Raw genomic sequence first — 25493 nt, 5'->3', positions numbered from 1 at the left:
TTCCTTGTAGAATTCCTCTAGTAGGTTTTTGTACCGCTTGATTATCTCTTGGAATTCGATGAGATTTTTTCGAGGAAAGAGTTTTTTACATCTGAGATTTTTTCAAAAGTTTCTTTTTGGATTAACCCGTGTCCTTTCTTAAATTTATTCTAGTTTTTTTAAGGAATCTTTCCAAAATTTCATCAGGAATCTTAATAGATAAGAAAATCATAAGCACTAAACTGCCGTAATTCTGCAAAGTGACGTAAGGGCCATTTAAAATTTCGATATTTTTTGGTATATTATACAGGGTTATTGTACCATTTGGGCAGGTGTACCTGTTTTGGGCACTTGCCGCTATAACTAAGTCAATTTCAAACCTATTGATTTGAATTTTTGTACAGCGTTAGATACTGTGCGTGCCTAACTCTGGACAAAATTTCAAATCAATCGGTTTGGAATTGACTTAGTTATAGCGGCAAGTGCCCAAAATAGGTACACCTGCCCAAATGGTACAAGACCCTATAACATCTGTGGTAAAAATAACACTGTGGTATTCCTGCTGTATTAGAATGCAAGATCTAGTTGTAATCTATCATCTATGGAAACAAACTTAGAGGATAAACAAGAGTTTTATGCATAATAACCAAAAAATGGGCCAAAACTATCAATGTCGCTTACGTCACTGTGCAGAATTGCAGCAGTAAAGTGGGTTCTAATCAAGACAACCTATTGCAATTTATTCAAGAGTTTCTTTCAAGATTCTTCAAGATTTTCCTTCCGCAATTGTAACAGGAGTTGCTCCAATCGTCAAAATTTGCTACGGGAGTTCTTCCCAGATTATTTTTTTGAAATCCCTCCAGAAATTTTTTCCTTTTCTTCCTGGAGCTTCCTCTGGGGATTCCCTAGAACTTTCTTCTGGAATTCCTCCGAAAGCTTTTTTTAGAAATCAATCGGGAGTTCTTTCTGGGTATCATTCTGTTACTCATCCATCTCCACGAGTTCTTTGCACGATTTCTGCAGGAGTGCCTTCTGAAACTTTGATTTTGAAAACTTTCAAGAGATTTTGCTGAATTTTATCTTTAGTTAATATTTGCTTTTGGAATTTCTCCAGTGTTTCTTACTGCGTTTCCTTCAAGAGTTCTCTTTGGGCACCCTCCAGGAGTTTGTTCAAAGAAACCTCCAGGAGTTGCTTATGAAAGTTGCTTTTGGAGTTGCTCCAGGAGTTGCTTTTGGGCATCCTTCAGAAGCTCCCGCTGCAAATCACCCAGGAGTTCCTTCTGGATGGTCTCCCAAAATTTCTTACAAAAACTTTATGATAGCCATTTCTGGAAATACTCCAGAATCCTGAAAAACAAACTACTGCGGGAGTTTTGTAATCGAGAACTCTTCCAAGAGTTCCTTGGGAAACCTTAAAGACATGTGGGAGATTCTTTTGGAAATCCTTCAGGAGTTCCAGGAGAAATCCCTAGATCGAATTCATGATCCCAGACCAAAAGTTCTATTCCCTAATTGCCAACAGGCTGACTAAAATCCTAAATTCCCTAAAGGAACCTCTTCCAGAATAAATCCATTAACCCTCGAGCGATCGCGCTGTTGTGTTTAGTACAACACGAAAAAATCTCGCTTTTTGTGTTCAGTATTAGCGTGGTGCTGGCGGTGGTGGCCAACCGCGCTTGTTATGGACGATTAAGGAATCTAGAGGAATCCACAAAAGATATACAAGGTGAATCGCTAAAAGAAGTTACTGAAAAAATCCAAGATAGTATTTATGGAGTAATCGAAAGATGAAACCTCGGACAAAACTTTGTAAGAATCTCCAGATGTAAGTTTTTGGGGGAACACTCAGTTGCACATCCTGGAGGAATCCCCGAAAACAACACCAAAAGTTGCGTTAGGGCACCTACGCTAATGAATAAAAAAAATGGTTCGATTATCCTCCATGTCCCGGATAATCGAGTGCGACTTTGCTGATTTTATATGCACATCTTACCTATTATAGATCTGCATAGTTAGCTACCACTTCTACAATTGTTTTTTTTAGGAACAAGAAAATAAGTAAAATAATGAGTGAGGGAAAGCTTGAATTATGCACTACTTGGAGCTGAATGAAAATATGTTGTAAGTAATTGTGTAGCATACGCCTTTTATGTCATCATTGGTAGTTACTTCCATTTTTTCCATAGATGCATTACGTCAAGAATAATAATAAACTATTAATATCTAGTACATAGTATTCACAAGATTGCAAGTGCATTTTCACATGGTACTTATCATCCATATGATACGAAAATTGGACGTTACCTACTAAAAAATGTGCATTTTAAAAACCGGGAAAATTTCAGAAATCGTACCGGGAAAACCGGGAAAAGACGGGAATTTCAAAACTGATATTTAGTGGCCACCCTGTTACCGGTACTACCGGTACTGGATGCTCTAACGGGTGTCCTCTAAATAACGAGAATGGTTTTAGCAACTGATTAAAAAATTACAAGCGCCCATAGAGAAAAGTTTTTTTATGCAAAACAATCATCTATCTATCCACAAAGTCAGCGTATTTTTTATTTTGTTTCAACTTATTCTGTTCTGTAGAAAACGACATTGAAACAGGAAGCACTAGTTAAGCGCCTTGGACGGCTCTACTGATTGCTAAAAAAAACGTAAAAAAGTTAAAAGAAAACCTAAAATCTGTCCAGTTTTGAATGAACTCTACAACCTGGCATCCCTAGAAACAGATTCTGATGGAAATAGATGTAAACTAGCTAAATCAATAAGCATGAAATCATTTCACATCATTAAACGTACTTTTGCGTCATGGCACTATGGGCCAGAAATCAAAATTTCGCGACAAAAGTCAAAAAAGTTGTTTTTCTAAGTTCAATCAATTTTCATATTTGTATGATTGTTTGGGCTATGTTTGATTATATACCGACTGATTTGTACGATTTGTAACAAAATTGTATCGTTTTTTGTATGGAGAAACTTCTTATAAGCGAAAATTCTGGATTTTAACCAATATTTAAAAAAATGTGATTTGTAGTAAAAAATGTACCCAACAAGTATAACGCATACATTTCCTAGAAGTAAATTAGGTATATTTTGCATATTTGGTGCACAAACGGCGATACTTTAAAGTTTAAAAATAAATTTTATAATATTTACTCAAATATTACGGTTTATTTGCCAATGTGTTCAGAAAGTAGGAGTATTCGACCGTATTCGACATGCAACCGGTCTAGGATGCTAGCTTAGACTCTTCTTTTTTGAATACTTCCGGACTTTTTTGCGGGAATTTGCGGGAAACCAAGTTAGAGTGATTTTAGTGCTTGCATTAATTTAACAATATTTCACGCTGTGCTTCAATAATCATCCACTCTTGCCATTACGACGCAATGACTTTATGGCTTGCGTAACAATATACATAGCAACAAACAACTACCATTGTGGAAGATTTTGTTTCGAAATAAATGTGATTATAAACTTTTAAATCAAGACCACACACTTACTCAATGTGCAAAGTTTAGGTATATCAATCCGTGTCATCTATTAGAATTTTAAATTAACTCATCGTACATACATATGTACAGATGGATACATTATTAATGAAATTAGGAACAAATCCACAGCTCAAGTGAGATTTCAACTTACGACCGTTAAATGCTACACAAGTGCTTTACCGACTTAGCTACCGAGCCAATCAATGACACGGCATTTTGAATATTGCAAGGAAAATCAAATTTGTCTATTGATCGCAAATATATCCATCCCACTTATACATATGTACGAAGAGCGAGTGTAATTTACATATTGATCAAATACCGGCTCCGAGTCATTTGGCCGACTGTCATTTGTGTGATTGCCGCTTGGCCGAACGCCGAAAGAGTCACTTGGCCGAACGCCATTTGGCTGAAGATGAAACGATCGTGCCACGTCAGTATAACTCAACATAATCGCCTATGATTAAAAGGAGAAAAAAATCTCTGATAAAATATTGACAGTTTCAACGCCAACTAATCCCTGAATTGTAAAACTAGAAAGAATAGTCAATGATTGGAGGAAAGAAGAAGGAAAAATTAATGATGATCAAATTGGCAGCTAGAATGTAAAATGGGTTCTCTAAATTATTTTGAACATAATTCGGCCAAGCGGCATTCGGCCAAATGCCGGACATCTGAAATACCTGAGCATCGGATTTTTTCACCAAAAACTTATTAAAAATCATAATTGACCACACGAATTGATGTACCAAAACTTGCACTTTGAGTAAGTGTGTGGTATTGATTTAAACGCCTACAACCACAGTCTTACCTGAAACGAAACCTTCCAGAATAATAGTAGTTTGTTGCTATGTGTATTGTTTCGCAAGCCATTAAGAGATTGCGTCGTAATGGCAAAAGTAGATCTTAGAGTAGATGGTTATTGAAGCACAGCGTTAGTTGTGCAAAATTAACGCATGCACTAAAATCACTGTATCTTGGTTTCCCGCAAATTCCCGCAAAACACAATAAAATTTGAGTGGATATTGTAAAATTTTAATTTAAACTTAAAGACATCGCAAGTTGTGCATTAAATATGCAAAATATACTAAATTTACTGTTAGGAAATGTAGGCGTAATATTTGTTGGGCACATTTTTCTCCAAAAATCACATTTTTCTTAATATTTATTAAAATCGAGAATTTTCGCTTATAAGAAGTTTCTCCATACAAAAAACGATACAATTTTGTTACAAATCAAACAAATCAGTTGGTATACAATCAAACATAGCCCAAACAATCATACATATAACAAAATTGATTGATCTATAAAAATGCCAACTTTTTTGAATTTTGTCGCGAAATTTTGATTTCTGGCCCATAGTGCATGGGCTGGATAAATCAATAGAATGCCGTGTAAAATATCAAATATTCACATCAAATCACATTTACACGTTGGACAACATGTAAATGGTTTGTTATAAAATAAAATACATAGCACACAAAAAGGTCAACAATGAACCGCAGTGCACAAATTACATTGACACGTTTTTATGATACAGAAAAATGGCATTTTTTGGAAATTTCAATAAACGTCATTTACGAGAAAAGGCTGCCATCAAAGCAGTAAAACCAGTCAGTATCCCCAATGTTTTTTCCTATTGTTGTTTGAGTGTGTAGATGCTAAAGGTAGCTTGGAAGTCAATTATTTCAACTAACTATTTCACAGATGCAGAAAATGCGTGAAAGTTAAATTTTAAAAGTCGTACAAAGCAGTTGCTCCAACATCACTACACAAATATGCTGTACAAATTACTACGTTCAATTTTCTAAAATTTTATATTTTTCCATGAAAGTACAGTGTTAAACCTTTATGATAGATAGATTCAGATTGCCGTTTTTGAAGATCATATATTTTTAAGAGCACTTTGGAAGCATTCTCGTTATTTAGTGGACACCCGTTAGTACCGAAATACCGGTACTCGTTAAAAGTGGTCGGTACTGCGATCCCTATTCAAGATATAACTCATGTTATCAACAAAAAAAAAAAACAAAAATTTTCGTTTTACCGAATTGGTTTTACATCTATTGGTTTTAATGTCATTATGACATAGTTTCTAAGTTTTTTTGGAAACTATTATATTGAAATTCTTAGGATTTTTAGATGTTTCTCGTGTATGTCGGAAAAAAAAATCATACACTTCTTAATTTCTGAATATTTCTTAGGCGATATTTTCAGATGTCTAAAAGATCTTTCGTAGGCCTTTTGAGGGTCTTGTTGAAAAAATCCTCACAACAGGATTCTAGCGAAAATCTTGAAGTCCGAATTCGGTAAACCTGCAGAATGCTGATTCAAATGTTACTTCGCAAACATTGCGTTTCAGTAATCCCCGGTCGACAAACTGGGATCTTTTTACTGATTTGGTTGCGACCAAATTTCATGGATACTCACCATCCATTGACACTCCGAGTGATTTAGATGATGCCGTTGATACTACAACGGCCTTCATCATGGAAGCTTTTGAAGAAGCATGCCCTCTACGGTCTGTGAAGATCACAAGGGGAACCCCTTGGTGGAACTCTGATCTGGCGAAACTCAGGAAACAATGTAGAAAGAGTTGGAACAGCCGACGTTCGGCTGGTTCGGAGGCTTTCAGGTCGGCTCGCAAGGCCTACAGGAAAGCTCTCCGGTCTGCTGAACGATCCGGCTGGAAAAACCTTTGTACAAATGTCTCCAGTTGGAGTGAAGTCAGTCGGTTAAATAAAATCCTTGCGAAATCTAAAGATTTCCGAGTGAACGAACTTCGTTTGCCAAATGGCGATCTAACTTCCTCTGATGAGGAAGTTCTGGAATGCTTATTCAGCACACACTTCCCTGGATGTGTGGATATTACATCTTCGGATGAACCTGATGTCTTTACTTGTAGTTACGATTCCCTGGCTTCGGCTCGAAGTATTGTAACTATAGAATCGATTGAGTGGGCTCTTAATAGCTTTGCTCCTTTCAAATCTCCTGGGGCAGATGGGATTTATCCTATTTTGCTTCAGAAGGGATTAGATTACTTCAAACATGTTTTGAAAAAACTACTTGTTTGCAGTTTTGCTACAGGGTATATTCCCAAATCCTGGAGGGATATTACTGTAAAGTTTATTCCGAAAGTGGGTCGTGCGTCGTATGAAGAAGCAAAGAGTTTCAGACCTATCAGTTTGACCTCTTTTCTTCTGAAATGCTTAGAACGTATTGTGGATCATCATATCCGTGATGTTCATCTGGCCAACGTGCCTCTTCATGTGAACCAACATGCCTACCAATCTGGTAAGTCCACTGTGACTCTTTTACACAAGGTTGTTTACGATATCGAGAAAGCATTCGCTCAAAAGCAATCTTGTTTGGGTGTTTTCTTAGATATCGAGGGTGCCTTTGACAACGTGCCTTTCGATGCCATATTGGAAGCCGCACGGAGTCATGGTATATCTCCAATGATTTCCAATTGGATTCACCAAATGCTCAAAAACCGATATCTCTTCTCGACATTGCGTCTAGCAGGGATAAGGAAATTGAGTGTTTGTGGATGCCCCCAAGGGGGAGTCTTATCACCGCTTTTGTGGAATCTCGTAGCAGATACGCTATTGAGGCAACTCAATAATAGCGGTTTTCCTACTTATGGTTTTGCCGACGACTACCTAACATTGTTAGTCGGTATGTGCATCAGCACCCTTTTCGACCTGATGCAAAACGCCCTTCAGGTAGTTGAGGGTTGGTGTCGCCAATATGGCCTTTCGGTTAATCCGAGTAAAACATCTATTGTTCTTTTCACGGAAAGGCGAAACCGTAATGGCGTTCGACCTTTGCGTCTCTTTGATTCTGAAATCGATGTGACTGAACAGGTAAAGTACGTTGGAGTCATTCTTGATTCCAAGCTTTCCTGGACACCTCACATTGAGTTCAGAATCAAGAAAGCTTGTATGGCCTTCGGGCAATGCCGGCGTACTTTTGGTACAACTTGGGGTCTAAAACCCAAGTATATCAAATGGATTTACACAACTGTGGTTCGGCCAATATTGGCTTATGGATGTCTTGTGTGGTGGCAAAAGGGTGAAGTGAGAACGGTCCAATCAAAATTAGGCCATCTCCAAAGGATGTGCTTAATGGCGATGTCTGGAGCGTTCTCTTCAACTCCTACGGCAGCGCTAGAAGTTCTCTTTGACGTTGCCCCACTACACATTCATCTCAAACAAGAAGCCCTTTCTTGCACTTACCGGTTACGGGTACTCGGTCTACTAGAGGAAACTCCTGTGAACCGCAGTTCAACACACACCTCGTTGTTTCCACTTTTGGTGAATTGGGACAAAATTGTCCTTGCTCCAAGTGATCTTACAATTGCTTGTAATTTTCCATATAGGACATTTTCCACGAAATTCCCTTCCCGGGAAGAGTGGACATCTGGTTATCTGGAAAGAAGTATTTCAGACGGCATCGTATGTTACACTGATGGCTCCCTTCTCGAAGGTCGAGCAGGTGCTGGTGTTTATTCTCGTGAGCTAAGGCTGTATCAGTCTTATTCACTTGGTAGACACTGTACCGTTTTTCAGGCCGAAATCTTTGCTCTTATGTGCGGAGTGCAATCAGCACTTCAGCAGCACGTAATGGGCAAAGTAATATACTTCTGTTCAGATAGCCAGGCTGCTATTAAAGCACTTGCTTCGGCCAACTCCAGGTCGAAGATAGTTATCGCTTGTCGAACTCAAATCGAGGAGCTGAATTCAGCAAACGCTGTTCACCTTCTATGGGTACCTGGTCATTCTTCCATCGCTGGAAATGAATTGGCTGATGAGTTAGCTCGCTCTGGAGCATCACATGACTTCATTGGCCCTGAGCCAGCTATTCCGATATCGAAGTGTTGGATTAAGCTTCAGATTCACACCTGGGCTGTCACTCAACACAGACAATATTGGAATAGTTTGGAGTCATGTCGTCAAACCAAATTGTATAGTGCTGAGCCATCTCTACGGGTGGCGAAGTATCTAACTAATCTGTCTAAGCAGAATTGCAGCATGCTGGTCAAAGCATTGACTGGCCACTGCCGACTCAGCTATCACATGGCGAATATTCAGCAAGCTGATTCATTTACCTGTGATAGCTGTGAATCCGATTATGGAACTTCGTATCATTTGATATGTAACTGTCCAGTTTTCGCGCAACAGCGTTTCCGAGTATTCAGTAAACACTTATTAAGTGAAACTGACTTCAGAAACCTGAATCTTCAGGATATTCTGTTGTTCTTAACCCGCTGTGGTAAAGAGCTATAGGCTCTCTTTCGCTTTATGCGTTATTACAGTGCCCTTCTCAGGGCGCTGTTTGAACCCATTGTGGTACGCTTGTGCGTTAGTACCCTCTTCCAGGGTATTTTTCCTATTTCCCTACCTGTCCCTATCCCCATCCAAATCCTTTTTCCTTCCTTTCCCTCAGGTAGATGATGAAATAGGCTGTTATTTTTGGCGATGGCACAAATGTCCCAAATGGAGGATAACGTGCCTCTGGAGCCGGCCTTCTGATACCTGATACCTGAGATCAGGCGTGCAGAGAAATGGCTCTATCATCTCATCGGCATCGATCGTAGGGCAGTGGAGGAAGCTTATGCTCCTCTGAAGAGAGAGACAGCGAGGATAGGCTTGACGATTAACTCTACCAAGACGAAGTACATGATAGCGGGTAGAGACAGAAGCAGGCCTAGTGGTGTTAGTGCTGAGGTAGTGATTGATGGGGAAGTGTTTGAAGTTGTTGAAGAATTTGTTTATCTTGGAACACTTGTGACATGTGACAATGACGTTTCCCGTGAAGTGAAAAGGCGTATTGCAGCTGCGAATAGGGCCTTTTACGGATTGCGTAGCCAGCTTAGGTCCCGTAACTTGCAAACGCAAACAAAATTCGCTCTGTATAAGACTCTGATTCTTCCGGTTGCCCTCTACGGTCACGAAGCGTGGACGTTAAAGGAGGTAGACCGAAAAGCTTTTGGAGTTTTTGAGCGCAAAGTGCTGCGGACAATTCTCGGTGGGAAACAAGAAAATGGAGTGTGGCGCAGACGCATGAATCACGAGTTGTACCAAGTGTACGAAGATGCGAATATTGTGAAACGTATAAAATACGGCAGACTTCAGTGGGCTGGACACGTAGTGCGAATGTCGGAAGAAAGAATAGCGAAAACAATATTCAGCAGAGAACCCGGTAGAGGTAGGCGACTTCGTGGGCGGCCGCGAACTCGCTGGCTGCACGCGGTTGAAGAAGATCTACGATCCCTACACGTTCGGGGAAACTGGAGGAACATCGCCCAAGACCGACGAAGATGGTGCTCTACTATACGCTCGGCATTGGAGTAAAGTTACTTTGTAGCCAACAAGGTAGGTAGGTAAGGAACCATGCTGGCTTTCTATACGGGTGTATTTTTGGCGGGTAATTCGATCGCCATTCGCGTTTGAAATCTTGAACTGAAGAATTTTCAAATATTTCTGATCGCAGATCAGAATATCAGAATCAGAATCAGAAAAATCAGAATCCGGGTTTACTGCTGCATGCATGATTCATAAAGCAAATTGAAGAATCCACCTCACTGTTTGATGATTTATTGCTTAATTTGTTTAACTAAGCATATTTTTCGAAACGACGTATCTAACTATTTCGATGTTTACAACTTTACTGATAGATACACCGTTTTGATATATGAGAAAACCAAACGACGTATCAAGCCAAAATCAAAAGTAACAGATACAGCAAACTGGCACCATACAAAAGCGACGTATCTTGCATGACGTATCTCGAATCAACCCGGTGTATGTGTATTTTCGTCAAAATTCATTGTGAAAATGATATGGAATGAGTAGGTTTTGTTTCTTACCTAGTGCGTGCTATATCCCTGGTGATGTTAAGCACAAAAAACTTATGAAAAGTCTTTTTATAAAAAAAAAACTATTTTAGTGAAATGGTCGTCAACATTGACTCAGATCAGTGAAAAAGTCAGATACGTCGATTTGAAAAATTAAGCTAGAGTTATATAAAAAAAAATGGTTTGTATCTAAAGGCTCATCCAATCTAATATCCACTATGACATACACATTACATTGATCTAGCGAAATTGAAATGTTGGGGTAATTGTTTGTCAATTTGCGCTATTTGAGTTAAGTATTTGTTGAGTTTTGGCCAATAGGTATGATACTAAAATAAGATCAGTAACATATAAACTATGATACCGAAATCTATAATATGATTTTCCACTCAAATCTCTTTTTATCAGTTAGTACCTTTCGGCCAGATGTTCATTCGACGAATTGTCTATTCCACTAAATGTCATATGCTTCATCTTCCACAAAATGGATTTCGACCAAATGTCCATTCGACCAAACGTCATTCGACCAAATGTCATAGATCCAATCCCAAACATTTTCGCCACCTCCTGTACATAAAAAAAATGAGTTTTTACTACGCAAACGAGCTAGTACAGAAATTGGGTATTTTATTTACCAGCTTGTTCACGTAGCCGAGAGATGTTCAAAAGTTAATGTTGCTAATGTTAAACCCACAGAAATTCCAAAACCTCACTAACAGATAATGTCTTCCTATCTCTCCAACGCATTAGATGGAACGCGCCGAGCGAAAGTATATCCTCTGTCAGGGTCCGCTGCCGCTCACCGTTGGACACTTCTGGCTCATGGTGTGGGAATACAACTCCCGGGCGATACTGATGCTGAACAAACTGATCGAGAAGAAACAGATCAAGTGCCACCTGTACTGGCCGGAAAAGATCGGCGAGGAGCACAAGCTGGAACTGCCGGAAGTGCAACTAGCCATCGAGTACGTCAAGTGTGTCGAGTATAAAAACTTCTGCAAGAGGACGTTCCGGTAAGTTCGGTGATTTTTCGTTTTATGATTTTAGCTTTCAAGGCTGTGTTCAGTTCAATCAGGTGGATGCGGTTGAGTGATTGAATGCGTGATTGATACGAATGAGGAAACCCCACTCGCTCGTGGAGGAAGTGACTCATGGCAGTTGGAGTGCCATCTGCACTACCAGCTGTGTTGTTACGATGACGTTGCGTTGTTTAATGTTTGCATTTCCCCGTTCTTCCTATTATCAAACATATAGATTAACTGACATGGAATCGAGTAAAACGCGAGAGGTTGTACAATTTCACTACACCACTTGGCCGGATTTCGGTATTCCCAGTTCGCCTGTGGCATTTCTGCAGTTTCTGAAGGAGGTTCGTGAGTCGGGAGCGCTAGACAAGGACGTTGGGCCACCAATCATCCATTGCAGTGCGGGAATCGGTCGATCCGGAACGTTTTGTTTAGTAGACTGCTGCCTAGTGTTGGTAAGTTGGTTTTAGGCTTTGTTATGTTTTCCTGAAGATTGTCTTCCAGAAACGCAAAACCACGTTGTTCTGATTGCACTATTTCTAAGAGGGGTCCGTATAGCCTATATGTGATAAACTGGTGCTGAGGGTGACGAACAGACAAACAGACGTAACATTCCTAACCATTTTTCGATTCAAATTTTAGTCTCGGAAACATACAGTCCAATGATAAATGGACCGTGTTTGGCCAACCATCAACACGGTGGCGTTAATGGGCAAACGTCAAACTCGACCAGAAAGGATGCGAGCGCCACGCTTGGGCAGTTTACCAACTATCAAAATTGTAAATAGCATAATATCAAAGGAAGTCTGTTTAGCTCAATTAATAATTTCTTTGAAATTAGTTTTCTCGCCGCAATACAGATAAATAATGAGTTTCTGAAAAATAGTTTTTAGAAAAGCAATCGGCTATAAATTATCACTTCGCTAAAAGATAAAATAATTGCATTATTTCATGTTTCTAGATTGACAAAGAGGGAGAAGACAAAGTGGCGGTACAAGATGTTCTGCTGGAATTGCGGCGATACCGCATGGGACTGATACAAACAGTAGATCAATTGTATTTCTCATATCAAGCTATCATCGAAGGCATGAAACGTATGAACAACTCGGTAAGTATTACAAAAGATTTCGACTCTCATAAACTTACAAACGCATTTTCTTCCAGTCCTTCGAAGACTTCGAAGAGCTGTCGGTCGTGGCAACCAATAACCAGGCCACCTCGGATCAGGAAACAGACGATACCCCACCGCCCTTGCCACCGCCTCGGTCGCACTCGCTCACAATCGCTCAGAAACCGTTGCCACTGATTCCGAACAGCGAAAGCGTCCACGAAGATTTCCTAACGTGCAACGAACGGGACATGGTGAACAATTTGGTGAACCTAGAGAAGAGCAAGCAATATGAGATTAGCGGCAAAGATCGACCTTTGCCACCGCTGCCGAAAGACTCGCTGGAGAAGGTGAGCGAGGCGGTACACAGTTCGGGCGATAGTGGCGCATCCAGCAGTGACGAGGACGAGCTTATTGAAGAGAACGATAGCGATCAAAATGTCGACGACAGTGACGAGGACAATAGTGATAACATCGAAAGTTCCGTGCTGGACGATACAACGATAACCAGTTCTACGTCGTCGGCTATGACCTCGACGACGACGGCAACCACATCCACAGCGGTAACAACGACGCCCAGTGCTACCAGCAGTAATACATCGACGTTGGAGTCCAACCGTGGCATTGGCGGCGCCGCCGGAGAAAGATCGTTCGATGCCAACGCGACGCTCCCACCGGTGCCGAACGGTGTGGACAGCAATAGCAATAGTGCGGGAGAGGAAGCTGCTTCCAGTCCGGAAAGGGGACAGTAAGTATTATAAAGTTGTTGTTCTACTTATTCTACAAGTAGATATTCGAACGAGAAGCAAACAATCTTTTTGCTGTCGTCAAAAGGAGTCGTTTGGGGAACATCCAAAAATGGCGTAGCTTTTTTAGACAGTTTTTAAATAACGAAACTCCTTTCATGATTCCTTCTGGGTCTTCAAGGCATTTCTTCCGGAATTTATTTAGGAGTTCCGGGAATCGTAGAGAATGTGCATCTTTGATTCTTCTAATATCTAGTTTCTTTTGGAATGTCTTCAGAAGTTTTTTTTTTACTTCCAGATGGTATTCCTGGAAAATATTATAAGTATCAATTATAAATAGCAATTTTCCTCCAGGAGTTCTCTCGAGGATTGCTTCAGGAATTCATAACGAGATTCCTTTAAAAACTTGTTTCCAAAATTCCGTCAGGGATTCCTTCCAGGAATTCCATGCGACATTCCTCCCGAAGTTCCTTCTGGAATTTCTTCACGAATTCTTTCCGAGATCCTTCCAGGAATTCTACAAGAACATGTTTCAGCATTCCTACAAAAACTTCTCCGGGATTTTTCCAGGAGCTTCTTCCGGGATTCTTTCGGGAATTACTCCTGAGATTGCTTTCAGAATTCCTTCCGGGACTCTTACCATAGAATTATCGGGAACTTTTGGGATTCCTTCAAGAACCTCTTCCGGGATTCTTCCAGAATTCTTTTGGGAATTCCTTCAGGGATTCCACCAGGAATTTCTTCTTGGTTTCTGCCAGAAATTGCTTTTGGAATTTCTACAGGAACTCCTTCGTAGATTTCTTTGGGAACTTTTTCCGGAATCCTTTAGAGAACTCTTTCGGGGATTCCTTTTGCAACTTCTTTCGGGAAGTTCTTCTGGATTTTTTTTTTCAGAAATTGCTCACGGCAATTTGCTAAGGAGCTCTTTCCAAGATTTATATTTTCTGGTTTCCCTCAAGAGTTCCGTTTGGAATTCCTGCAGATCCTTCTGGAATTTCTTTGGAAGTTCATTCTGGAATTCTTCAGTTCAGTAATGGAAATTCTTCAGGAGGTTATTGATGAGTATTTGAAGACATTTCTCCTGCAGTTTTTGTTTATGGAACTTCTGATTTTCCTCCAACAGTTCCTTCCAGGATTTTATTTTTCCAAAAATACATTCTCGAGGTCGCAAAAAAAAACTTTTGAAGACATTCCAAAAGAAACTATTAGGAGAATCTCGGATACATATGCAACGCACAAACACTTTATTCGCCTCCTCACAATAATAAGTTAAGAAACTGTCTAGGACATTTTTTTGCCATTGCTGGTTCTAAATATTTTTTCACTTTTTTCTCGCATCTCCAACAGATCACCGAACGCAGAGCTGCGCCGCCGGAAGCGACTCGAACGCCAGTCCGCGATGGAGGAAAAGATCCGGGAAATCAAACGCAAGCAGAAGGAATCGGAGAGCAATTCGCCGAAAAAGCGCAGGTCAATAATTCTTACCATAGCCGCCGGCGTTTGTATCGGTGTGCTCTGTGTATATCTCTACACGAGAACAATGTAAATGAAGGGAGGGTATCCTCTCGCCCCGCCCCCTTTCCCCGTTTGTTTTGTCCCTTTTCCATTGAATTTACGCATGTTTGTCCTGCTGCAATCCTTGGCTCCCAGCTCCCTTTTGTACACGCCCCCGTAATGTGTACCTCGCATCCTCGCACACGTTATGGGCCCATATATTGCATTTAAAAATTCCAGACAGAGAGGGATAATGGGAGACTGTTTACCAGTTATTGCACTTTTGCTCGATTATTTCCATATTTTTCTCGATTTGAGAATATTTTACCGAGAACTAGAACAAAGCACGCAGGACAATGAAGGGGAGCGAATTCAAATTGCCAGATAACATTCTTATTATTATCTGACGCAATTTTGTAGGTACAAGCGCAAACTGTGAAGTGTCGAATGGCACGTTCGTATCAAGCGAGAGTAGAGGAACAGCTAATTAACCAACAAAAACGATTAATTGTGTAGTTAAAATACTATCAATGTTGTATAGCGCTGAACACCCCCAAACACACATACACACCTACATTAGACATGCCGGTGTTTAGGTAACGTCATCGAGAACGTAGCGCGTTCAGATGTTGAACTTCTTAGATTAAAATTGTTGGATTACCTATGGAACTCATTCCAAGCAGCAAACTTGGAAGAAGGCAAAGGAATATTACACATCTTAGAAATGTCTCCGGCTTCGGTATAGTTTTACCGAATTTCCACTATTGAATTGCTGGTAAAAATTTTTACTAAGGTTCGGTAATAGTTAAGGATGTGAAACGTTACCGAAATTCGGTAAACTGTTTCCTAAATATCGGTGAAATTTTACCGAATTGTTTTTCACAGAACTCCAAAGTCGGCGGAATTTCGTAGTGTGATTTAGTTTGGGCTCTTTTGAAGAGTGCAACCAATACAAACTGTCGACAGCATTCACACTCACACACAATCATAACCATAACCTATAATCTGAGTTCACGAAAGGAAACAGGAGAATACCGAACAGAAATCAACATATTTATCAAGTAAATTGATATAGCATCTCCCTTTTCCGTCACTTCAGTTTTATTTCAAATCATTATTTATCTACTAGTTTTTATTTTAAATTGTAATAGCCTATTTCTGCTTCATTTTTTAGTTTTGTGCGTACCACATTTTAAGGAATCACAGTTTTGGTATTTATTTCATGAAGGAGCTTTTTCGAAATTCATCTGGGAAGAACTATTTCCTGTTAGAAGCTTTTGTGATAGATGGAACAGTGAATTAAATGAATGATGTTTTTGTAATTATCTGAATTTGTATATGCCTGTTACAGTTTGTTTGTTTTAGTACCTATCGTCCAAAGCACATCAGGCCGCTATGAAATGTTCTGCGTAATACTGGAAAAATAGTTTCAGAGTTCAACTTCATCGGCAATGTTTACAGCACACCAACGCAAAGGGGCCGCACTCCATACAAAAAATAATCAAAAATACCAATGCCAACCCTGTTGCAAAAGTTATAGAATAGATGTACTGATTTCAACAGACTCTCTAATGTTTTTTACTTTCATAATCAATCTGTAATATTACGCCTATCTAATGGCAATGCTCACACCAACGTGAACCTCTACCAAACAGCCATTTTCCAAACACTCCGGCATCCTCATGAACTTGCTCAGATACAGTGGTACATGCGGCGTACCGTGGGCAAGTGGAATTTGATTCTTAAAATTGAATAGATACCCTGTTAAACTTCTAAGATATTATTTCGGCCCAGTTTGATAGAACGTGTTTGTCAATGCAATTTATTCTATTAAATTGTATAAAAATCTGTTGATGGTACTACATAACGTTACTGTGAGATTTAGCCCACATGGATATTTTGCAAGCTTCCCAACCTTGTAACTTCTTAAGTACACATCTAGTAGAGAGTTTCCCCAGAACGATTTTTTTTCCAGTATTACGTCAAAAGATAACTTAAATCAATGTATTTGTTCCGAGAGGCGTGTTGAAGGGGGAAAACGCAAACGTACCACACATCATATTATGCCTACAAAACTACACTCACTACAATGTGGCCCGCCGAGGAAAGCCTACTGTGAAACGATTCGATTGTGACAGAGAGAAGAGACAGGGAAGAGCGCTCTACGTTGTTAAATTTGGTCGAATGAGATGTTACGAAAAATATCGGTGTGTCAATGTTGAAACAGAACATAGAGAGACTATCAATCAATATTACAAGGAAACAAACATAAAATTGAAGAGATCGTACCAGAGTGGTCTCCTACCAAGCGTAGAGAAATGAGAAAATAGCCAATGGTCTCGACAGTGTTTGTAGATCCGGGATATCTAAAAGTGAATATCGTCCATGTTTTAGAGATAGAAGATTTACATTTTTCTACCGATGGAATATTTGCTTATTTTTTTATTATACGACACAAGCGGTGGAACGTAGCAAAAAACGGAACATTGTGAAGAGAAATTCTAATATTTTATTATAATTTTCCTATTCTATAAAGGACGTAGATTAACGATGTAGGTTGTTTTGTAATAGAAAAGTGCGAAGAGTAGATAATAATCACTGGAAGAAACAGAGAACGAATGATGAAACTGAAGCTGAACTTATTATATATAAACTGCAAGAAGCGATGCAACTGTATAGATGATTGTTTTAGACACAAATTAAAGAATGGAACATAAAGATGAAATTGGTAAAAACCCTAAATTGCAGTTTGTTTTATTTTAGATTTGACTGTTTATATCGTTTGTTTTTTGTTTTATTTTTTTGGTTACGCGTCTTTAATTTCTTTGTAGCTGATGCATCCTTGAGAAGAGACATTGTTGTGCGGTCATGCAAGCGAGACAAAGGTAGGACAATTTTCTCATTCATCAGTAGAGTAATGATCATAAGTAACCTAGAGTGCACCAATCAAACTAAACAGAAGAAAACACTTTTTTGGCCTCTTCCCTGTCTGCTCGGCACGTTCGAATGAGTGAATGGTAGTAGTGTAGTGGCGTTGATTGTGGTGTGTTTGAGTGTGGATCAAAATTGCAAGCATTTAACAGTTGTCTAGCCTACACCTCCAGAAGTAATTCTAGGTAGTCGTTTCAATATGTTTGTCATAAAATAATTTTATATAGAGAAATCCCTATTTTAACATCTATTATGTCTTATCATATAGGTCAACAGTACTTCAGTGACGGAGTAGATGTGCGACTTATCACCTCTTTTGCTGTTACACCACTGTTTCAGTGACAAACTCCCATAAATTGTTAGCATCCAGTTGAGGTTCCCCGTCCTCTCGCCTAGCTTCGGCTGTCAAACATTGGCTATTAAAACACATACAGTGACCCCACAATTTATGAATCGGCAAAAATGACCACAGTTTATGGAACACTCATTTGATCAACATGGTGATTCATAAATAGTGTACAAAATTAAGGTGATCCATCGGTGTGGGGTCACTGTAGTTTCGCTATTTTTTGAACTCGTGACGCTGGATAATCTAGCATGACTTTTTGATACTTACAAGATGAATAATGATCCGAGTCAATGTGCGATCCTTACCTGGATTTCACATATATGACACCAGAAAAATGTCGCCCGTCGACTAATACATGGACATTTTTATTCTTCTCTAAAGCAAAGTACTCTACAGTGACCTGAGAAAAATTCAGGCAGCGAAAACCACCACCAGAAAGTCGGTATTGCTTTAGAGGGAGGTACCCATCAGCTTCTCAGGTTGCACTCCATATGTCCTAGGGGGGACGGAACAACAACACGCCAACTTCCTTTTGCATCACAGATACCAAAACAGAAACCGCGTGGATCGCCATCGAACCTTACCGCAGAAGGACTTACCGATGTGGGCCTTCCCCTAACCGAAACACCTTACAATATCTGAAAGCTTTCATCTGCACTCCGCCGTAGATAGTACGCAACACCTTCCGTTTGAAAACTCCAAGGGCCTCTTTTGCACGTAGGGTTCATGCTTCGTGCCCATACATGACTACCGGTCCAATCAGCGTTTTGTAGATAGTTAACATCGTGTGACGGCGAACTTTGTTCGATCGTAGAGTTCTGTGGAGTTCAAAGTAAACTTGATTTCCTGCCACAATGCGTCTCTGAATTTCGTTGTGGCGGTTAGCAGTGAGCCCAAGTACACGAATTCTTCAACCGCCTCGATTTCATCACCGTTGATGAAATTCGAGGTAGCGGGAGCGGTGATTCTTCCCTGGAGCCCTTTGTCATCATGTACATTGTCTTCGACACATTAATGACTATTCCGATTCGCCTGGCTTCACTCTTTAGTCGGATGTACGTTTCCGCCGTCGTCTCAAATTTACGAGCTATAATATCAATATCATCAGCGAAACCAAGCAGCTGAACGGACTTCGTGAAAATCGTTCCACTCTTGTTTACCCCCACTCTTCTTATTAAACTTATAAGGCGATGTTGAACAGCAAGCACGGAGGACCATACACTTGCCGTTACCCTCTGCGAGATCCGAAGGGACTCGAGAGTGTCCCTGATACTCGAACTACGCACATCACACGATCCATCGTCGCCTTGATCAATCGTATCAGTTTATCCGGAAATCCGTATTCGTGCATAATCTGCCATAGGTAGCTGTTCTCGATCGATTGTATCATACGCCGATTTGAAATCGATGAACAAGTGATGTGTGGGCACGTTGTATTCGCGGCATTTCTGCAACACCTGACGGATGGCGAACATCTGGTTCATTGTAGCGCGTTCACCCATAAATCCAGCCTGATATTTCCCCACTAACTCTCTTGCAATCGGTGATAGAAGACGGCATGAGATTTGAGAGAGTATCTTATAGGCAGCGCTCAGTAGTGTGATCACGCGATGGTTTATAGATGGGACACAGGATACCTTCCATCCTTGCCTCCGGTAACCACCAGTGCTTCTCCACCGTATTTTAGAAGCTCGCTTGGTAGTTGGTACCAGCTGGGAAGAATTTCTCGATAGCATGAACGCGTCGCAGACTTCTGCAGAACTGTGGAATCGAGTAAATGCCCTTAGCGGCAAGAGAAAATGCAATCCAATATCTCTCCAGATATAAAATCAACAAGTCTCCGATCCGGCTATCGTTACCGACTGCCTGGGAGAATATTTCTCAGGCCTGTCGGCTATAGACACCTATGATGACATCTTCAAGCGCCGCCTAAATCCCTCGACATCTTCCGTTAGTAATTTCCACGTACCGTTTGACTTCAGAGGAACAGCGATCAACCAACCTTTCTCATTCCAAGAGCTACAATTTGCCCTCAGCAGCTGTAAAAGTAAATCAACTGGGCCCGATGGAGTCGGATACCCGCTGCTTAAAAAAATACCTCTCCCCGGAAAAATGGAACTGTTGGACCTTTTTAACAAACTTTGGCTATCGGATTCTTTCCCCCCCCCCCCCGAATGGCAAGAAAGCCTCGTCGTTCCCATTCCCAAAATCAACGACCCCACACGCGGACCATCGCACTTCCGCCCGATTGCCCTCACATGCTGTCTCTCCAAGGTGATGGAAAGAATGGTCAACAGACGATTGAAGCAACAACTCGAAGCCGATGGTCATCTTGACCACCGTCAACACGCCTTCAGGACCGGCTTTGGTACGAACAGCTATTTTACCACCTTGGGTGATGTTCTCCATGACGCCTACTCCAAAGGACTGCACACCGAAATTATATCGTTAGATCTCTCCAAGGCTTTTAATCGCACTTGGACCCCTCTGGTACTGAAGCAACTTGCAGATTAGGGTATGTCCGGACACGTACTCCACTTCGTTAAAAACTTTCTGTCGAATCGCTCCTTCAGAGTTGTAATTGGCGACAGCTCATCCAAGTCCTTCGCCGAAGAGACAGGTGTACCTCAAGGAACCGTTATCGCCGTCACCCTATTCCTGGTAGCGATGAACGGAGTCTTCTCTAATCTTCCCAGTGGTATCTACATTTTTGTGTATGCTGATGATATCCTGCTGGTGATTCCTGGATGAACCCCCATTCGCACCAGAATAAAAGCTCAAGCCGCTGTCAACGCCGTAGTTAAATGGACATCCTCAGTCGGGTTCACCCTATCTGCACCTAAAAGCGTACGTTGTCATATCTGCAACACTGGTCATCGAATCCGAGGTCCTCCTATCACGATTCAAGGTCAGCCCATTCCACTGAAAGAAACTGTCAAAACCCTTGGGGTTTTAATCGATAGAAGGCTTTCATTCAAGCAACATTTCGCTTCCGTTAAGGCCAGTTGTCGTACTCGGCTCAACCTGGTGCGTACAATCTCACGCCCCCACCGCTCCAACAATCGGGCCGTTCGTTTTCGAGTAGCCCGCTCTATAATCGACAGTCGTCTGACCTATGGATTAGAATTGACCTGCATAGCCACCGAAAAACTCCTCCAAGTCCTCACACCCGTGTACAACAACTATGTAAGAATCATATCAGGTCTGCTACCGTCAACTCCGGCGGATTCTGCGTGCTCAGAAGCAGGTGTACTACCCTTTCGCCACCTTATATCCGCAGCCATCTGTAGAAAAGCCGCTGCTTTCGCCGAGAAAGCCTCAGGAAGTGAAAGGATCTTCCTCCTCTCAGAGGGGTGCAGAATCCTCCGCACGGTAGCCAACGTAGATCTCCCCCTGGTGGCCAAGATCCACTGGCACGGAGACAGGAGTTGGCATTCAAGAACACCAAGAATTGATAGCACAATTAAGAACCGTTTTCGAGCCGGTGATAATTCAGTCGTACTACGGGCATCAGTACTCGACTGGCTTCGAAGCAAATACCCAAACCACCTCCACAGATATACAGACGGTTCACTGTCGAGCCGAGGTGTTGGCATCGGTGTCTCCGGGTCCAATATCAACACAAGCCTCAGCATGTCCCATTTGTGCTCCATCTTCTCGGCCGAAGCTGCCGCCATTCTCATCGCGATCACCATTCCAGCAGATCAGCCCATCCTCGTACTTACCGACTCAGCTAGCGTCTAGGCTAGCGTGGTATCGGCTCTCCAGGCCGAGTCTTCTGTGCATCCATGGATTCAGGATATTATCCGGCTTGCCCCACCAAACACAACTATCGCTTGGATCCCAGGGCATTGCGGCGTTCCGGGTAACACCACAGCTTACCGTCTCGCTGGGGCGGGTCATGCTGCACCGATGTACACCGACAAGGTCCCCCTTCATGACGTCAAAAGATGGATTACCAAGATTTTCCGCGAACAATGGGAAACCGAGTGGTCCCAAAGGGATAACACAGTCTACCTACACAAGATTAAGCCGGATACCGGACCATGGACGGACCTGAGCTCGCTGAGAGAACAGCGAGTTGTATCCCGTTTGCGGACCGGCCATACACGCCTTTCACATAGCATGGGAGGTCCCCCCTTTCACCGGACATGTCTCATATGCAACACCCACAACACGGCTGAGCACTTTCTGTGTGTCTGCCCCCAATATGAAGTGCACCGCGCAAGTAATGGTCTGACTGGCAGCATCCGTGACATCCTGTGCAACAATACAGCTTCCGTTCGATAACTGGGCTTTGTCGACAGTCCAGTAAGCGAGCGCCGCTCGATAACTGGACTGAGATTCCGGAGCCGGAGGCTATTGTTATATTTTGTTTTGTTTACCGATTTGTAAAATGTGAGGTTATATTTCGCTTATTTTTGACAGATAACTGCTTTTTAACTCGACTTTGCCCCAGTTATCGAGCGCCCAGTTAAAAAGCAGTCCAGTTAAAGAGCAGTCAGTTATCGAGCGGATGCTGTACATCGATCCTAGCCAGCGTCATCCGTTTTTTGCAAGATTCTGGGCTTTATAGTCAGATCTAATTCTGTTTTTACCCTAGTGTTAGTTCATTTTTGGTTGTTCTGTATTTGTGTCATAATTGTAACGAAATTTGCGAGCCACTAGGTTGGGCTCGGTAGGATAACATTTTTACTACCTGACTATGGTGATGAACTAGCCATAGGCGCTAAAAATCACCCTAATAAAGAAGAAAAAAAAATGGTAGTTGGTCTGCTCCATCGGCTTTGTTGTTCTTCAACCGACCAATCTCCTCCTCAATCTCTTGGAGGTTAGGGGCTGGAAATCTTTCGTCCTGCGCACGTACTCCTAGATCTGTTACCACGCCACCTTCGGTACTTTCAGCATCGCCATTGAGGTGCTCATTCTAATGCTGCCGCCACCTGTCGACCACCTCACGCTCGCTCGTGAGAAGATTCCCATGAATGTTTCGGCACATTTCGGCTTGTGGCACAAAACCTCTGCGCGAGTGGTTGAGCTTCCCGTAGAATTTCCGTGTGGCCTTAGCGCGGTACAGCTCTTCCATCGCTTCGCAATCTCGTTCTTCCTCCGGAAGACTTAGTTCTGCCTGTTCCGCGCCTGTTTATAACGTGCCTCATTCGCTTTCGTACGGTGTTGCAGCATTCTTGCCCATGATGCATTCTTCTCGTTTTTCAACTGTTCACATTCGCCGTCGTACCAGTCGTTTCTGTGATTCAGATTCGCGAAGTCCGAGGTACTACCTATGGCGGATCGGATGTCCCTCCAGCCATCTTCATGTGTAGCTACCCCCTGAAACAGAGCTGAATAACAGTTTCTTAAGCTAAATTGTGCTTTAGAGTGGTTTGTTCCACTATTGTACAGCAAAAATGTTAGTTGGGACACCAAGCTGTTCTTCCGTTGGTAGGGTCACTGATAACTGCTGCGCGTATTCTTGAGTCACTTCTACGTTACGCAGGTGCTCGATGTTGAGCCGCGCTTTTCTACTTCGACGCGTGGTGATAACTGTCGAAAGTTTTGAGCGCATGCATACAGCGACTAGATAGTGATCGGGGAAGCAGATGCTTCGAACTACCATACCACGGGAGGCTGCAAAGTTTACGCATCGCTGGCCGTTATCGTTCGATACGGCACGCAGGCTGTTTCGTCCAACTGCCGGTCTGTATCTACATTTCCTCCCTTCCTATCTGCGCGTTCATGTCGTCGACAACGATTTTCACGTCACGCGGAAAGCAACCATCAGATGTTTGCTCTACCTGCTCGTAGAACGCTTATTTCTCGTTATCAGGTCTCTCTTCGTGTGGGCAGTGCACATTGATGATGCTGTAGTTGAAGAAACGGTTCTTAACTCTCAACATGCACATCCTTTCGTTGATCGACTGCCCCTCGATCACACGTGTTGTCGCATCTTGCTCAACACATAAATCATGTTCCTAGTTCATTGGTGGTGCCACAGCTTTGGTAGAAGGTAGCTGCTCGATGCCCGCTTTTCCACACTTTCTGTCCAGTCCAACAAAGTTCCTGCATCGCCAAGCGATCCTAATCATGCTCAAATTTATAAATAGACATCAACATAAATTTGAAGTTTATAATTTTTCATATTCATTTTTAAATACATATTTACTGTACTTACAGGAAACAAATGGAGGCCGAAAAATGATATTTGCAAATACCGTGGAAAATTTATTTCATATGCTACATCTAAATCGGTGCAAGGGTTTCTACTAAACTGAAAAAAAAACAAAATCGAACAGCTTGCCGAATAACGAAAAGGACAAATGAACTGTTAACAAACATCGCAAACGTGTTGATCCCTACGAAGCAGTAATGTTAGTTTAGGCGGTATTCGCGAGTGTCTAGCGGCATTGTGTGATAGGTACTCATCCCTTCATCAGCACTCACAGAAGCTCAATAGATGTGAGACCAAAAAAAAGCTAAACCGGAAAAGAGTATTTCAATAACACTGGGTACAGAAACACACTCACATAACTAGGAATCAAAGACTGCATAATTTGTATCGATTTATAAGTAGAGAAAAAAAAACTATTCCATTAAAATAGTACGTACCCTCGGTCATGGAAAACATTGGAAATGAACAAGTTCAATTACAGTACACCACACCACAATAAATAACCATTTAATACCTACTAGTGAAGATAATAACGGACATTTGAAACACGGTTCAGCAATTGGATACGGATAGGGTAGGTTCCTCTGAAACATTACAATATATTCCTAGAAACAACGTGAAGGCACATTTTTTGGCATTCAGGTATTGACGATAGGCTTAATTCTGGTCCTGCTACTACAGGACCAGAGCAAATACGAGATAGTTTTGGAATTAGTGGTAGTAGCGGTAGGATTCTTTAAGTTTATGCTGATTGAATATTATTAGATAACTTATCTGAGTTACAGATTTTCCTTTTTACCTCACAATGAAGACTTGTTGGTTACACAGTGTTACTGGTATTCAGTTACTTTGTTGGTGTTGTCGTATCGGTACAATCGATTTATGCAGTTTTAGTCGAACTCTGGTAAAATTATTTGTAGTAAACGTTTTGTTTTAAGGTAGAAGCTCAAAGTTGACAGAAAATAATTGTTTAACGAGATGAGAAAAATAAAGGAATTGATTATTTCAATTGCTGGTTGTGATTATCAGAATCCGAAATCGTCAGCTTGACTAAACTAACAGTGTTTGTGATGAAAAGGATTCGTCGGAATGTATATTCCATGGAGTTCACGATTCTGCCCAAATTCATGTGGATGTCGGAGTATTTGGGAAATAGCTGGAGAGGTTCACGTTGGTACATGAATACCTTTTGATAGGCGGGAGAAGATATGACCATGACGGGTAGGATTTTTGGTCGGTCCAAGATCTTTTCATAATAGAAATTTCTTTGACCTAGAGTGTCTTCGTTCCTGTCACACGATATTGGAACTTCATAATCATTAATTAGGCTAATTCG

At 41.5% G+C, this 25493-nt stretch overlaps 1 protein-coding gene across 2 annotated transcripts in view; it reads left to right on the top strand.

The window, feature by feature from the left end:
• The window catches only part of LOC109424298 (tyrosine-protein phosphatase non-receptor type 61F), a 51957-nt gene extending 26791 nt beyond the window's left edge, over positions 1–25166 (top strand). The window contains exons 3-8 of one of the 2 annotated variants that reach the window (XM_029880146.2): positions 11086–11348; positions 11590–11815; positions 12322–12468; positions 12525–13216; positions 14562–14684; positions 24163–25166. In XM_029880146.2, the coding sequence (XP_029736006.2) occupies positions 11086–11348; positions 11590–11815; positions 12322–12468; positions 12525–13216; positions 14562–14684; positions 24163–24187 (1476 nt within the window). In that variant the 3' untranslated portion in view covers positions 24188–25166. Of the gene's footprint in view, positions 1–11085; positions 11349–11589; positions 11816–12321; positions 12469–12524; positions 13217–14561; positions 17451–24162 lie in introns of those variants that run through there. The other variant, XM_062852217.1, reaches the window with a different exon arrangement.
• The last annotated feature ends 327 nt before the right edge of the window (positions 25167–25493 follow it).

Source organism: Aedes albopictus, chromosome 2 (genome assembly GCF_035046485.1).
Source record: "Aedes albopictus strain Foshan chromosome 2, AalbF5, whole genome shotgun sequence".
In the NCBI taxonomy this organism is placed as follows: Eukaryota; Metazoa; Arthropoda; class Insecta; order Diptera; family Culicidae; genus Aedes; species Aedes albopictus.
The sequence above is the reverse complement of the archived record's forward strand: the minus strand, read 5'-3'. Positions and strand labels throughout refer to the sequence as shown.